The sequence below is a fragment of the Fringilla coelebs genome (assembly GCF_963513975.1).
Source record: "Fringilla coelebs genome assembly, chromosome: 3".
NCBI classification, from domain to species: Eukaryota; Metazoa; Chordata; class Aves; order Passeriformes; family Fringillidae; genus Fringilla; species Fringilla coelebs.
Window position 1 is genome coordinate 61,734,474 of NC_140030.1, and position 14,523 is coordinate 61,748,996.

Here is a 14,523-nt window from a genome sequence, read left to right on the forward strand (position 1 = left end):
TGGTTAGGTGGATGAACAGCTTGGCTGTAATTCCTGCAGCCTCTTAGGGCATGTGTCTCTCTTCCTTCAGCAGTGCTGTGTTTATTAAAAAAAAAACAAACAAAAAGGGGGAGGAGGGGAAGGGAAAGCAGGATCACGGTGGCTCACATGACCTTGTGTTTTTGCTTCAGTTGGTTAGCTCATGGTCTGGTAGCTTTTGGCTTTCTAAACGTACTGTGCCAAATCCATCCCCTGAGCACTGAGTTCACAGTCTCCAGGCACTTACATTAACAACCTTTAATCCCTAAGCAATTTATAGATAGGTGTTCACTGCCACAACGGTCTTGTATGTTGTAGTAGTAAGGCAACCTAGTTCCATCTGGTGTGGAAGTAAATCCTCCAGAGTATCATGTCAGTTTCTTGTAAAAAATTCAATTGAATTTGAATTTTAAAAAGTTATATGCAAACATCTTAAAGTCTAGTGATATGAGTGTTAGGATGATTACACATGATAAAGCATAATTTGGTTAAATGAAGCATGAAAAATCTTTCTCAACCTTTTCCATTTCAGATTATAACAGAAGGTGCAAAGGATGGCATTAGCTGCGGTAACTCATTAGCTGATCAGGCCTTTTTTGATTCCCTTTCTTCAAGTACAGCTCAGACCAACTCTGCTGCCAAAAGCAGTAATCAGGTATGTCTTGTGGTTTTCTGGGCACTGGGGGCATGGAAACTTTTATTGATGTAATTGCTTGCTCTACTTTATTTGTGAACCTTCATGAAAGTACTAATTAAAGTAATTATGTTTTCATTAAGGAACATTTTTGTGAATATTAATGATGTGTGTGGTCAGATACTGTCACTGCTGGAAAATTTAGTAGTCTTAACACTTCCAGAAATAGAGCATTTTTATTCTTTCCAGTCTGCAGTGATACAAATCTGTGACTACTTCAGTCTCTGTAAGTGTAAGTGCACTCTTAGCAAATTTATTTTATTTTCAAGCTACTTCTTTTAGTATGCTAACCTTATTAAGGAACCAGAGCTTTCTTTTTTGATGTCTTATACAATTAGGGGATCTGTACATCAGTAGCCAGAGTGAATAGATATATTTCTTTCTCAGAATTTGAGTAAGAGTAGTTTCTTGGATTAAAAAAGATGAAGTAAATTCATGCATTATCAGTTGGATAAGCGGCTGACTTTCGGTTTGCTGCAAGAATATTTTTGTTCCTCTATTCATAGCTTTTTGCCTGGTGCACCAGTTCCTTAAGCAGCAAATATGTAGTTCCAGGTTAGGTATCTGAGGACACATTATCTTAAACACAAGCGGTTTATTATGGTCTACAGACTGGTGCATGTCCCACATGTAGGAAGTTAAACATTTTGAAGTCCATAGGTCAACAGAAGAGCAAAATCTGCTTTTTTTCCAACAGCAGCATGCAAAGTTCTTTTGTTGGAAACTAAATGCTTTACTTATGGTAACAGCTGGGGGGACACACCTGGTTTGTAGGTCAGTTAAATATCAGTTATTAGTTTTCTTAATTGCACCACAGGACTTTGACATGAAGTGAGATCTTTTGAAAACTCTACATGGGACATTTTTGTATGACAGTGAACGTAGCTGTTCATTGACTATGGAGTGTTTGATTTGGGCTTCCTTGTAGTCAGCTGGACAATGCCAGGATTGTTATTTTGTAATCGCAGGTCCTCACTAGAGGACTCCAAACCTCACTGTGACTGTCTCAATGTTTGTTTTTTTTTAATTGATACCCAGTTAATATGTACAGCTAAACACAGAACTCATGAAATGCCTCATGAATTTTTCATGTCAGACTGAGCCAAAGGTTTTGATTATAGGTTAGTTTTGCCTCAGTAAAAATTGTAGTAGTTTGAATGCAGAATGGGGAACCTCTTTTCTCCTTGCTGTCTGTTACTCTTGCCCCATTTTTTCCTGCTGTAGTGTTTCTAGCAAAACTTTGCATCTAAGAAGGCTTGAGATATTTGCAGCAGCTACTTGCTGCCAAATCAGAGAATACTGTTTCTCAGAGGAGAAACATAATTTAATTTGATCTAGGAAGAATTACTTACTAATCTAATACACAGAATATTTTGCATGGGAATAGATGTATACTGTCAGAGCTTGTTATATGCTTAATACATGGTCTTGTGCTTGGAGAAGAGAAGAAAAAAGGTCTTGTCTTTGCAGAGGGAAAGGTTAAAATAAAGGTATCTGTTATAGTCTGAATAATAGAGAATTACTCTGGCAATCTCGTCTTGGAAGTTGCATTTCTAAAGCAGTGAAAAGCTTGAAAATGTGGTCACTTTACACTGTAGTTTACACAAGATCAACAGTGCATTGTCCCTGTAATATATACAGATTGAAGGGTTTTTCATAGATTTTGGAAAAGGGTAACTTCATGAAAACGGCTTGTCACATTTGCATCAGTGCCCTACTCTTAGAAGTGTCCTGTTCCTCTCAGTTATCCTTCAAATGCTGTGTGAGATAGCTGTGAGGACCACTGTACTGTAATGCATTATGGTAAAACTATATTACTGACATGGAGAGGGGGAGAGAGGAGGACAGTGTGCACCTGGATGTAGTCAAGGCCATGCAAGATGCAGGGGAAACAGATTTCATCGGGCTGGTATCTTTAGGTCTTCAGTTTTCATGTTTTTTTCCATAGGAGGAACCATTCTGTTGTGTGGTCAGGGTTTTATGTCAAAAGTTATTTTCATTTTCTCAAGTCTTTTTTTTTCTTTAACTGATTTCAGTAACTGCTATTTGGTTATATGCATTTTCTGGAAAATTGTAGATCTTGATTTCAAGACTGGTTTCTTCAGCTTCTGACACGTATCTGGTAGTTTTTTCTAGTGGCTTATTGCTAATGGGATTTTAATTTGTATACTAAGCAGTCTGGAAGCAGTTCTGGCTTCCACTTTTGACTGTTAGGCCTTTCTCCCAGATTAGAGAGCTCTCTAGTGCTAGCATTTTCTCCTTCTATGGCTAATTGTCTTCTTAATTAAGAAATCCTGTCCATTCACTCTGTCTTTGTGGTGCAGACCCAATTTTCCTGCTCTCAGGAAGAAAAGCAAGCTTTCTCTTCTTCTGCGGTGACTTTGATCTTGTGTCTGTGAAGTTGCTCCTGTGTGCATCGATCGCACGGTGTCAGACAGATTTGACATTGCTGCGCTGGTGTAGAAACACCTGATAGAGAGAAGGATTGCATTGGTTCCAGTAATACTGCACCAGGAGGTCAGGCTGAGTCACTCATCCCCTTCATACTGTCTCTTTGAGCCACTTTCAATAAGAATGCAATCTCCTACTTTGTGGGTATGGCCCTTCTTCCTAGATGTATTACTCTGAATTTGGTTGCGATAACATTTATGTTTTTCAACATGAGTTCACTGAGGCACTTTGACTTGAAGTCAGATGCACAGCCTGTTCAAAGCTTTAATGACCAACTAGATAAATATACAAAGTTTTTAATCTTAAACAAAACTCACATCAGGCCATGGAGAGTTAAGAAAAATGACAAATTATGTGTCAGTGTAAGGGGAATGGATGCTGGAGGTAGCACTGTAGTGGAAACTAAAATGTTTGTAGATAGATTAGTCTGATAGACCGAGTAAGATATAGCAATATTCCTAAATGCTGCTATTTGATGGTATCTATTATATTTTGCAGTAACACAGTGGGGTTGCAAGTTTATGACAAGAAATTTTTATAAAAACAGTTCTAAATAAACAGGATGTTTTAGGATTTTTTTCTTACTACTATTGTATTGAAGAAATTGCTTTCTATAAACATTGTCACTCTCACATACACATGGTTGCACAACGCCTCCACTCCCCAATTCAGTAAGTCAGAAGATGTTTTAATTCTTAGAATTCCTTACATTCTTCTAACAGTAAGTAAAAAAAACCCAAACCAGGTTGTTGTGTAGTCTTTCAGTGCCAAGCTTTATTAAAAATAATAAATCTGGCTGAGTTGAAATGTGAGTGTGGTGCTTTTTCCTTTTCTATTTTTAGGAGCCCAGTTAAACCACAGTGTTGTGGTTTAACCCTGGTAGGCAGCTCAAGCCACTCAGCAGCTTATTACCTCCTCAGAGGAGTGGGGGAGAGAACCAGAAGGGTAAACATGGGTAAACTCTTGGGTGGAGATAAAGACAGCATAATAGGTAAAGCAAAAGCTTCACATGCAGACAAAGCAAAATAAGGCATTCATTCTCTGCTTCCCATGGGCAGTCAGGTGTTCAGCTGTCTCCAGGAAAGCAGAGCCCCATCATGCATAACCGTTACTCAGGAAGATAAGTGCCCACTCTAGCAACTCTTCTCCTTCTTCCCCCATCCCTTTTTGCTTTCCAGTCAAACAAGAGACTTTTGGTTTCCTACTGTGCTAACCATAACTTTTTGGTGTTAAGAAAACATCATTGACTACCTATTTTCCTAAGAAGGTTTTTGTTGTTGTTCAGCAAATAATCTCCTGAAAAGTAATTAAAGAGCAATAATTAAAAGCAGTTTCTTTTCCTTCCTTTTCTTCCACGAGAAAGACTCAGTAACCACAGCAACATTTTGATATTGTACCCTACCTGAGGTTGCCACAGATGTAAAGTGACAGTAGAAAAGGGGCACAGAGATATTTCCTAAGGTGAAGAGAAGAATTCCACCTGACCCTTGGCAGTTCACTCTCTCCAGCTCATTCCTTGCACCAGCGGTGTCCTAACAATGGCTGCCTTGATAAAGTTTGCAGCTGCTCTTTTAAAGAGCTATCTGAGAAGATGCTGAGGACATCGAAGCAATCAGAGGAATCAGTGAAGCCAATTAAACACAAAATGAGGGAAAATTTTGACTCGAGGTGACTATTCACACAGTCAGAACAAGATAAGCAGATAGGAGAATTTAGTGTTGCATCTGCCTGTAACATTTGTGCTTTAATGTCTGAAAAGCTTTAAAAAAATTATTCAAGAAAATACAATTTAAGGAAGCCTTAGTTGCCAAGGATGGAGGGTTGGCTTGGCTTTTTTATGAGTCTCATGCTGTTTTGACTTGTTAGATCTTGGATAGAGAGAGCAGAGGGAATGAGTAATCTTTCTTCTCTGTCAATCCACTGTTCCTCTGAGTGGCAATGCAAGGTGCTAATTTCAGTCTGTCATTTGGAACAGACAGTGAGTAAGTATATTAGCACTTATGCTATTTCTATTGGTTAGAGTTGCATATATATATATATATATATATATACATATATATATATATATCTCCTAAATTAAGTTACCTGTAGACTCTGTTGGTATTGGAATAATAATGGCACTGAAATGAATATAAATTTTGTAAGGTTAAGCCAAGTGAACCTAAAAAATAGAGTGAACAAAAAGATTGTCATTTTTGATGTGAAATGCATCATGTGTTTTTCTCTTATAGTATTTCTTTGATGCTGAGTTTATTCCAGAGGCTGTAGCAGTAGAGAATATTCTTTCCCACTTCTAGATAATGCTTCTTACTGCAGTTGATGAAGAGGTTATTATCTTGGTGGCGTTTGGAGCCTTCATAATTTAAGTATGTATGGAAATACAATCAGTAATGTAAAATTCATTCTGAGTTGTCTCCTCCAGCTGGGTTGGTTTGGGGTTTTTTCTGGTGGTCAAGATTAGTGCTTCTCTAGTTAAGGATGTGTTTGCATTTATTTGGTTTGTGTTTCAGGTTCAGAGACTGCTGTTCTAACAGCAATGATCTCTCTTCCCCTGTTCTGAACCACAGCTTGTGGTGTTTTTTCATTTATCTAACCTAAAACGCTTTAAAAGTTGTGAACAAGTAGCAGCTCTCTTTTAATAATACTGTTTATCTGAATTATTTAGATTTTGTTACAACTATATTGGCCCAAGCTAGTTATTTTTGTTGGGAAGTTAAAACACTCTCTGTACAGTAATTTCATTAGTGGTCCATAAGTAGACTGTATGTACAACTTGTCACAATGTAGTCCAGCTGTTTACAGCCTGTGTAACCTGCAGCCTTGAACATAGGATAGAAATGCTATAAATTTTAGTATTCTGTATATTTTCATTTGTGTGGTTTCTCCTCCGTTCCTTCTAGAGCTCAGTATAGCCTTTTTTCTTTCTTTTTTTTTCCCCTTCTCTGCAGAATAGAAAGCTTGTATTAGAAATGTATAAATGAAAATAAATTGGGCTACTGCCTCTCTGTTTCAGGGTGGAAGTGGATCACAGCTTCATTGACGTAAGAGCTGTAGATGTGGCTTCCCTGTATTTAAGATACAGAAATAGTTCTTGTACCAAACTGTATGTTGCATTTGTAGAAGAGTTTGTTCCCTTTTCTTGACACTGATTCTCTAATCACTGCCAAGTCTAGTTCTTGATGAAGATGACTGTACAGTTCTTCTTAGTTTAGGATAAGTACCGTGAGAGTTAGCATTTTTGTGAATTACAGATTTTTCCATTGATTCGTGTTGACCCTAGAGAATCCACATGTTTTTTGTCTTCAACAGAGCAGCAAGGCCTCATGGATAGGTACAGGAAGCATTTGACAGAAACCTCTGATGTTTGTATTGCTTTATTCAACAGTAAGAGTGAAATCAGTTGGGATAGTTTCTCTCACAGAAGAAAAGTGAGATAAATGGATTCGTATGTGTGCAAAATCCTTTCCCTTCTGAAAGCTGTGGGACTTATGTATAGACAGGATGAATAAGTAGTTAGTGAAAACACTTAGTTTGATGTCCAGGAGCTGAGGCAACTCAAGTTACCTGTAGATAAAAGTTGTTGAGCATGTGTAAGGAGAGCACTAAGGAAGCTATTCCCAAAATTTTACTTCATATCTTTCAGGCATTTTGCAATGAAGTGCTGGAAAGGCAAATTATCATTGTTAAATTTGCATACCATAACTCCCACTCCCCCTCCCTGAATTGCTGTGAGCAGCAATAAATGCTAAGATTGAAGAAAATAAATATAGTGCTTCTATTAAGAGTGCAGTATTCTACTTATGTGGAAATTCTGACATGCATGTTATTAAATTCCTGTAACAGCATTTCTGTTCTCTCATGAATCTGTGTGTGTGGTAAAGGAGAAGTATCATCACAGGAAATGTAACTCACTTGTACTTGACTAGGTCCAGTTTGTCTTGTTAAACCAGTATGCTAAATTATCATACTACTATGAGGTAGGTTCACCAAGGGAGTTACAATTACAGTTGTAACTTCTAGTTCCTGTTACAGATAATGACACCATAAAATCCTCTGTTGCTGCATGTGATTTGAAAGCAACTCTTTCCCCTCCACCACCTCAGTCACAATATTGCATTCAGACTGGTAACAGGAATTTGTGAGCAGCTTTCATTTAAGCAAAGTAGAAGGCAATGGCTTCTCTACAGTACTGAAAACAGTGGCTTGCTTGCTTTGAAATGAATTACATTTGCATATTAAAAAATAACCATCAACATAAGACAGCAATTTTATCAATTCCATTTATAGAGTTGTGTTGAGCTTTTTTGTGGATGACCCAGTGGAATGCAAAGGTTTAGGCAGGAAGTTGTTAAACTGGTGTATTACTGTGATCACTCCTGTACCCATACCCTCAGGCAAAATATTACTATTGAAAGAGTTTTTCACAATTTACAGTGTTGGTATGCTTTTTTCCTTGTCTGATTCACAGAATTGCAGAATGGGTCAGGCTGGAAAGGACCACAGTGGGTCATATGGTTTGACTTCCCAACTCAAGCAGGGTCATCCTAGAGCACATGGTACAGAACTGTGTCCAGATGGTTGTTGGCCATCTACAGTGAGGAGAACTCTACAACCTCTCTGGGCAACCTGTTCCAGTGCACAGTCACTCACACAGTAAAGAAGATCTTCGTGATGCTCAGGTGGAACTTCCTGTGCATCACTTTCTGTCTGTTGCTCCTTGTCCTGTTGCCTGGTACCACTGAACAGAGCCTGGACCCATCCTCCTGGCACCCTCCCTTCAGATAGTCATAGACATTGATGAGGTCCCCTCAGTCATCTCTTCTCAAGGCTGAACAGGCTAAGCTCCCTCAGCCTTTCCTCATAGGAGAGATGCTTCATTCCTTTAATCAGCTTTGTAGCCCTCCTTCGGATCTGCTCCAAAGGCTCCTTGTCTTTCTTTTGCTGAGGAGCCCAGAACTGGACACAGCTCTCCAGATGAGGCCTCACCAGGGGTGATCATGGCAATGCTCTTCCTAATGTGCCCAGGATGCTCTTGGCCTTCTTGGGCACCAGGACCCACTGCTGGCTCATGACAGCTTGTTGTCCACCAGGACCTCCAGGTCCTTCTCTGCAGAGCTGCTTCCCAGCAGGTCAGTCCCCAGCCTGTACTGGTGCCTGGGATTGTTAGCATTTCTGCTAACCTGCAAACTTACAGTGCCATGTGGCTCACATGTGCTGCACAGTCCCCTGCACCACAGCGGGGTGCTTACTGCAATATGTTGTTTCCTTGCCGAGGTGTTTGGTTGGGGTTTTTTGTTTGTTTGTTTGTTTTTGATGGTGTTTTTTGGTTGTTTTTTTTTTTTCCTCACTGAGCACTTCTTTTAAAGTAGAATCATGGGCATTTGTAATTGAAAGTGATAAACTGAAAATAGGCAGTAGCACTCTTAAATTTCTTAAAAAAACCAAAAAAAAAACAAACTAGGGACACCCCCTTCTCTGTTTCCAAACAAAAATAGACTGCTTTTCCCAAAAAGGAAGGATAAAACCTTGTTTAATCTTTGTAGCCGGATCCTGGGATGTCTGGATGACACAAGTCAACATCAAAGAGGAACAGGGAGTCTTTCTTCTCTTTCTGGCATTGCTGTGATTGCTACTTAGAAAACTGTCTGAAATTTCTCATCTGTGTTTCAATAAAAAACCATTAAGAATTGAAATCAGCTTAAGAGAAGACAAGGATATAAAGAAGTGACTTGATTGCCATTTACATGTTCAGGTGTGAGTAACAAAAACAGAAACCTGAGAGAGCTCCATTGAATAAATTATATGGGATTTTTAGTGTCTGAAAGTTGAAACTAAGCAAACTTTTTTTAAAAAAGAAAATAATTTCCTTGAAGCAGTCAGGGTGACAATAGATGTGTTTTCCCTCCCCTCATCCTATCACTCAGTATTCTTTACTCAAGTCTAAATTATGTATCTTTCTAAAACACCATTCCATACTTCAAAGATGGATTTTTTGTGCTGAATGAGGCATTGATAGATGGAAATTCTGTGCCTGCCCTGTGCACAAGCAATGCAGCCCCTAGTCCAGTTTGGTTGTGAATAACCTTATAGGTAAGGAAATGGGATTTGAAACAGGAAAAGAACAAAAAACCAACGGCTCTGCTCATGCTACTATCTCAGCTGGTCCACTGGTGGTTTAGATTTATTTCCTGCTGAAAACAGGGAGTGTCCAGTGGTTGTGTCTGGGCTTTGTGTTGTTTGTGGGCTGGCAAAGCCCAGCTCTGGTCAGAGTTATGAAGGGGATATTGGAGTTGGTAGTGGAGGTGTTGGATGATTGTTTCCTCAGGAAGGAAGTGAGAAGACAGGAGTGGCTGAAAGGCAAATGGGTTCCTAGAACAGCATTACTACAGCTGCCTTGGCAGCTGCTTCTGGAGTTCATGTTGCTGTCTAGTATTTATCTGCAGGAACATTCTAGTGTCTAAGTCCATAAAGTTGGTTATTCTTTAAAATCTAGCCCATCTCCTCTTTTGCTTTTCCTAGAGGATTTCTTTAAGGATGTTTATGTTGTACTATAGAAAAGAGGGCCTTCCTTCAGAAGTGAAAGAAATGCCCTGGACCACAATGCTAACATAACGATCTACCAAGAAGAAAGCTTAGTCATAAAATATTGTGGGTATGACAGCTGCTTCACTTATCTGCTAATGTGCACACTTGTTCTGACTTAAGCAGCACAGTGGATGGACTTCTGTGATTGCTGCAGAACAGGCTTTTAGCCCTTCATCTTTCTTCATGGAGAAAAACACTTGATTTTTAAGGTGTCTGTCTATATACTCAGTTGTTTGGGGTTTTTTTAAATGTATCTATCAGAGGCTGTTATCCAAAGAAGTTTAGTGTAATGTCTGAGTATGCTTAAGGCTTTGTTTCCATGCAGGTAACTAAGGCAGCTATAAAACTGGAGAGGTATGTTCATTCCTGTAAGCTGTTGAACTGAGTCACCTTGACTTTTCTTGTGTTTTCTGCCATTGCTCTGTGCTGTCTGTCTCTTTTAAACCCCTCTTCAAGGGCATAACGCTTCTCATTGCAGCTTTGGCTGTCCTGAACTTCCCTTGATCTGATCAGGCTTACTTTTGCTACTCACTGCTTCAGCATGGCTTCTGTCTCTGAGTAGATTCCAAGGTGTATTTCTTACAGTTGGAGCTCATTATTTTTGATGGCACACTTCACCTAGGTCTTTCTGGATACTTAAATTAGTTTTATTATCTGAACATTGTATTTGTTTTGGCTTTTGTCCTTCAGCAGTAGAATGGATCTATTTGTCCATCAGGGGCATGCATTAATAGGAGGAAGTAGTCTGCCAGGAACAAATCAGTTGGCTAGGAGAGCAAATAAAGATTTTTAGCCAGGGCAGAGAGATACCTCAGTGCCTTATCTTAGCTTTACTGTCTATAGCTTTGAATTCTCTGGAAAACAGCAAATATGTCATTTCTCCAATTTAATTCATTATTCATTTGGTAAAGATCTGACATTCCACTTCCAAGCTGATTTTTCTGTTGTGGTGGAATTTTTTCTCATTCAATCATTATTGGATCTTTAAAAACATACTAGGCTTCTCTTCCCATCCTCCAGGCCCCACCAGTAGTGATCTGTTTCTGTAGTGAGCTTGAATCTGCCCTTAGTGGAATCCTCTTAGAACATTCAGCAATGGTTCCCTCTGTTGTCAGTTCCCAACATAGCCCTTTTGTCTTGTTTTTACTCCTAGGACAGTAGAAGTGAGCAAGTAGTCTAGTAGTCTACAAAAGGGTAGTAAATCAGCCTTTTAGGAGTTTATCCTTAAATTTAATCTCAGTGTACTTGTTTGAGTCACCCATGGGTTGAGCCCTGCTCTCCTGATCAGTCTTTGGAAAACATGCTGTGGCTGATGTACCTCCGGGAGCAAGGAGATGCAATGTTTAATTTGAAGGCTGATCAATTTCTTAGTTGTGGGATGTGGCATTTCTTTTTGTGTACATTTGAGAAGGCTTGAATACTTGGATATTAGGTGTGCTGTATCAAATTATATTGACTAAATATCAGCTTCTTGTAAGGGCTCTTCACCTTCCTTGTGATGACTAAGGAGAGATCAGAGGATTAGCAATTTCAGTTATGGAAAACTAAAGGTGTTAGAATGTGGCTTGATGTGAAATACTGGAGGTTTAATTAGGGTTTATGCAGCCAGAGCTAGGCCACAAAAGTGGCTTCTCGTATGAATATTGTCAGCGGCTGAAATCCACAGAACTGCTCACTGGGGCTGAGAGGACCTTTTTAATGACTGCTATGTCTTTAGTTGGTCCTCCGTGATGCTCCAAGACCTTGAGGATGGCAGGCCTGATTCCTGAGCCCTTCCCCATGTTTTCTGATTGTTGACTGCCACTTAGGAGTGTCTACAGTATGTGTGCATGTAGGAAAACATTGCAAGAAAGTTGAAGAGGGTCCTGTAAGTGCTCCATGGAAGTTTTTATTTATAGATTCCTAAGCCATCTTTTACTGTCTTCCCCAGTGCTTCAGAAAGAAATGGGGACCCCTTTGGCTGAAAGGAGCAGAGGGGAGAATAGCATATTCCACCCCTTTTATAGCCTGTAGGGGATACACCTAGGGGTAAGAGATTACCCCACAGCTTTCTTGGACACCTTAGAAGTAAATTTTCTGATTTGAAGAGTGCTTCCATCTAGGTGCATGGATATAAGACATCTGGGAGCACAGTTTAAGTAATACATTTCCCTTTGCTGTACAGCATCTGTGTATATCAGCATTTGTCTGTGAGTGTGATTGCTCTAGACAGTCATTCTTTAGTAGTGTCAATATTATTGCCCTCCTCTTTTTTTCAGCAGATTTTAAGGTTGCTTTACCATTTATTCATGTACCAGATTTCATATGAACTACTACAGAAAAGAGGAAAACTTTACTCAGTCTTTTGGTGATCATGCCACTTCTGGACTTTCATTTGCTAGTGATCAGCAAAACATATATTGCAGAAGTATTGGTATATTAATATTATGCAAACTAGTCTTTTCTAGGTGCTCCAAGTTATGTTAGAATCAAGCATGATTTTCCATGTGCTTGGGCCCCAGCCCGGTGTGTTTTCATTTAGCCAGGAATGAGCTCTGGCTAATGCCATGTGTGGTTATTTCTCTTTGCATAGACTCATACCAGTGAAGATAGGAAGAGAGCAGACTGGTATAAGCTATCTTTGTAATTTGCTCGAAGTAGCACTGGGCATCAGCTATTGAAGAGTATTGGTGCCTCAGGGAGTAATGTTCTTGTGTCAGTTTCATTCTCAAAGAAAAAAGAAAAAAAAAGTTCCCAAGTTATCGCTATAAAAACTTTCCATGTAATCTCTCTCTCTCAATTCCTAGAGACCCACTGACACTTGTGAATGGTGATTTTTCTCCCCAGCTTGGGGGCTTGGTCTTCATTTCCACATCCTGTAAGGTTGTGAACCTAAATATATAAAGGAGTTATGTGATAACATAATTTTTGAGTCTTCATTATTTGATACTGTCTATGAAATCTGACTGTCAGATGACTTTATTTGAGGAAAAACTGAAGGGAGACTTCTTATTCCTAAGAATATCAAAGTTAAAATGGGAGGAAAGAATATTTAGTGGAGGAAATTGAGATGTGGAGTAGCTGTACCTTTTTTTTGTAAGACACTTATGCAACATTTTTGCAGATAATAATTTCGGGTTTAGTGGGAGTTTTATTAAATTTCCTGTATTGGCAAATGTTCTAAGATACATGTAAATGTTGTAGTCTAATAGTAATTAATTTATATAAGGCACTTCTTCTTTTATATGCTTCTTCATTGTAAAAATAATGAACTAGCATCAGTAGGATTTGAGACTTCTTTTTACAAAACTCAGTTTCTCCCTCTGCTGAACAAGACAAGCCTTCTCAGCTTTGTTTACTTTCCTTCCTCTTCTCTTTCTTCCTCCTACACTTTGGGTGTGTGGGTTTTGATATATGTGCAGTTTTTTCTTTCTGTGAGCAAGTCTCTGCACTAAGTGTCTGGAGTAGACTACACTTAACTAGTCAATGCTTTTTCAAAGTGTACTGTTAAAATCAAGGATCTGAGCAGGATGCTAAGCTATTAAGCCAAGATGAACTTGCCAAATGCAGCAGTTATCATGTCTGCTCTGCACTCCTTCACTGAGGTTTCCACCTCCACAACAGCATTAGCAGAAGGGGGTGTGTGAGTGCCTTCGCCACAGTCTTATGCTGAGAGAGTAGGTCTACAGGGAGATACCAGACTGTTCCCTGGCAGATGTCTGTTTTCTTCCCCCATCTTCACTGTGAAGGAGTTAAGCTCTGACAGGGAAGCTCATCAGGCTAGGCTTTAACTCCCTAACTGCCACACCAATAGTGATGGTGTGGATGGGCAATTTATTATTTGCTTTGAGTAAAGCCACTAATCTGAGTTTGATAAAATAAGTATTTACAAAAACCTAATTCTTGACTTCTGGTTTTAAATGTGCTGATTAGCCCATGGCTTTAGGTAATTACTAGTTCACAAGTACCATACTTACTAAGGTATCAGTGTAAAATAATTACCATGAGTGAGATTGCTTCCTAATGCTGTTGCAACAAATAATGTAGTTACCCTGAGGAAAAGCACTCTTATTAGTATGTATTGGTGTCACATTGCTGGAAAGCTGATCAGTTCTTCCCAGTGCTTGCTGCATGCAAGAGTTGTGTAGCTGGAAATGCAAGATTTGACAGCTGCTTCTAAATCAAACAAGCGAAGTGCTGAATGCAAACTCAGCCTATCAGCAGATGAAAGACTTCAGAAAGAAAGTACATGGTTGTTGGTCATTTCTTCAGCAACTCTTCTTTACTTTTGTCTTCATACAATTTAGGCAAGCGTTGCCAATGATCCTTGGTCCAGCTGGAACGTTGGGAAGTCTGGGAACTGGGATAATGGAAATGCTGTTGACAGCTGGGCAACGAAACCTGAAAGTGCACCTGGCCAGAGAAACAGCGCTTCAAATAACTGGGAGGCAGCAGCAGCCTTTGGTCATCCACAGGCATATCAAGGACCAGGTGTGCTAATAATGCTCTTTTTTCTCCTTAATAAATTAGAGTAAGTGGACAGTAGAGGTAAGAATTATTTAATCTTTCATAACTATATACCATGGTTTATTTAAAAAACCAAACCAAACCAGGCTCCTAATAGCACATTGCCATATGGGAAAGCTGGACACTAAAATAGCAGGGGTTTTAAAAATTAAATAATTTTTTAAAAAATTGGTTCCACAGTAACACCTCAAACTTTTATGGAAATCTGACAAACCAAAGTCTTGTGCATACATAACCTATTCTCAGGCATGTTGTTTAGCTTGCATGAT

General features: G+C 39.2%; 1 protein-coding gene across 3 annotated transcripts in view; it reads left to right on the forward strand.

Annotated features, from left to right (window-relative positions):
• SNX9 (sorting nexin 9) overlaps positions 1-14,523 on the forward strand; it is a 59,244-nt gene that overhangs the window by 19,066 nt on the left and 25,655 nt on the right. For all 3 annotated transcript variants that reach the window (XM_084202330.1, XM_084202331.1, XM_084202332.1), the window contains 2 exons: positions 551-673; positions 14,035-14,218. In XM_084202330.1, the coding sequence (XP_084058456.1) occupies positions 551-673; positions 14,035-14,218 (307 nt within the window). The remainder of the gene's footprint in view (positions 1-550; positions 674-14,034; positions 14,219-14,523) is intronic.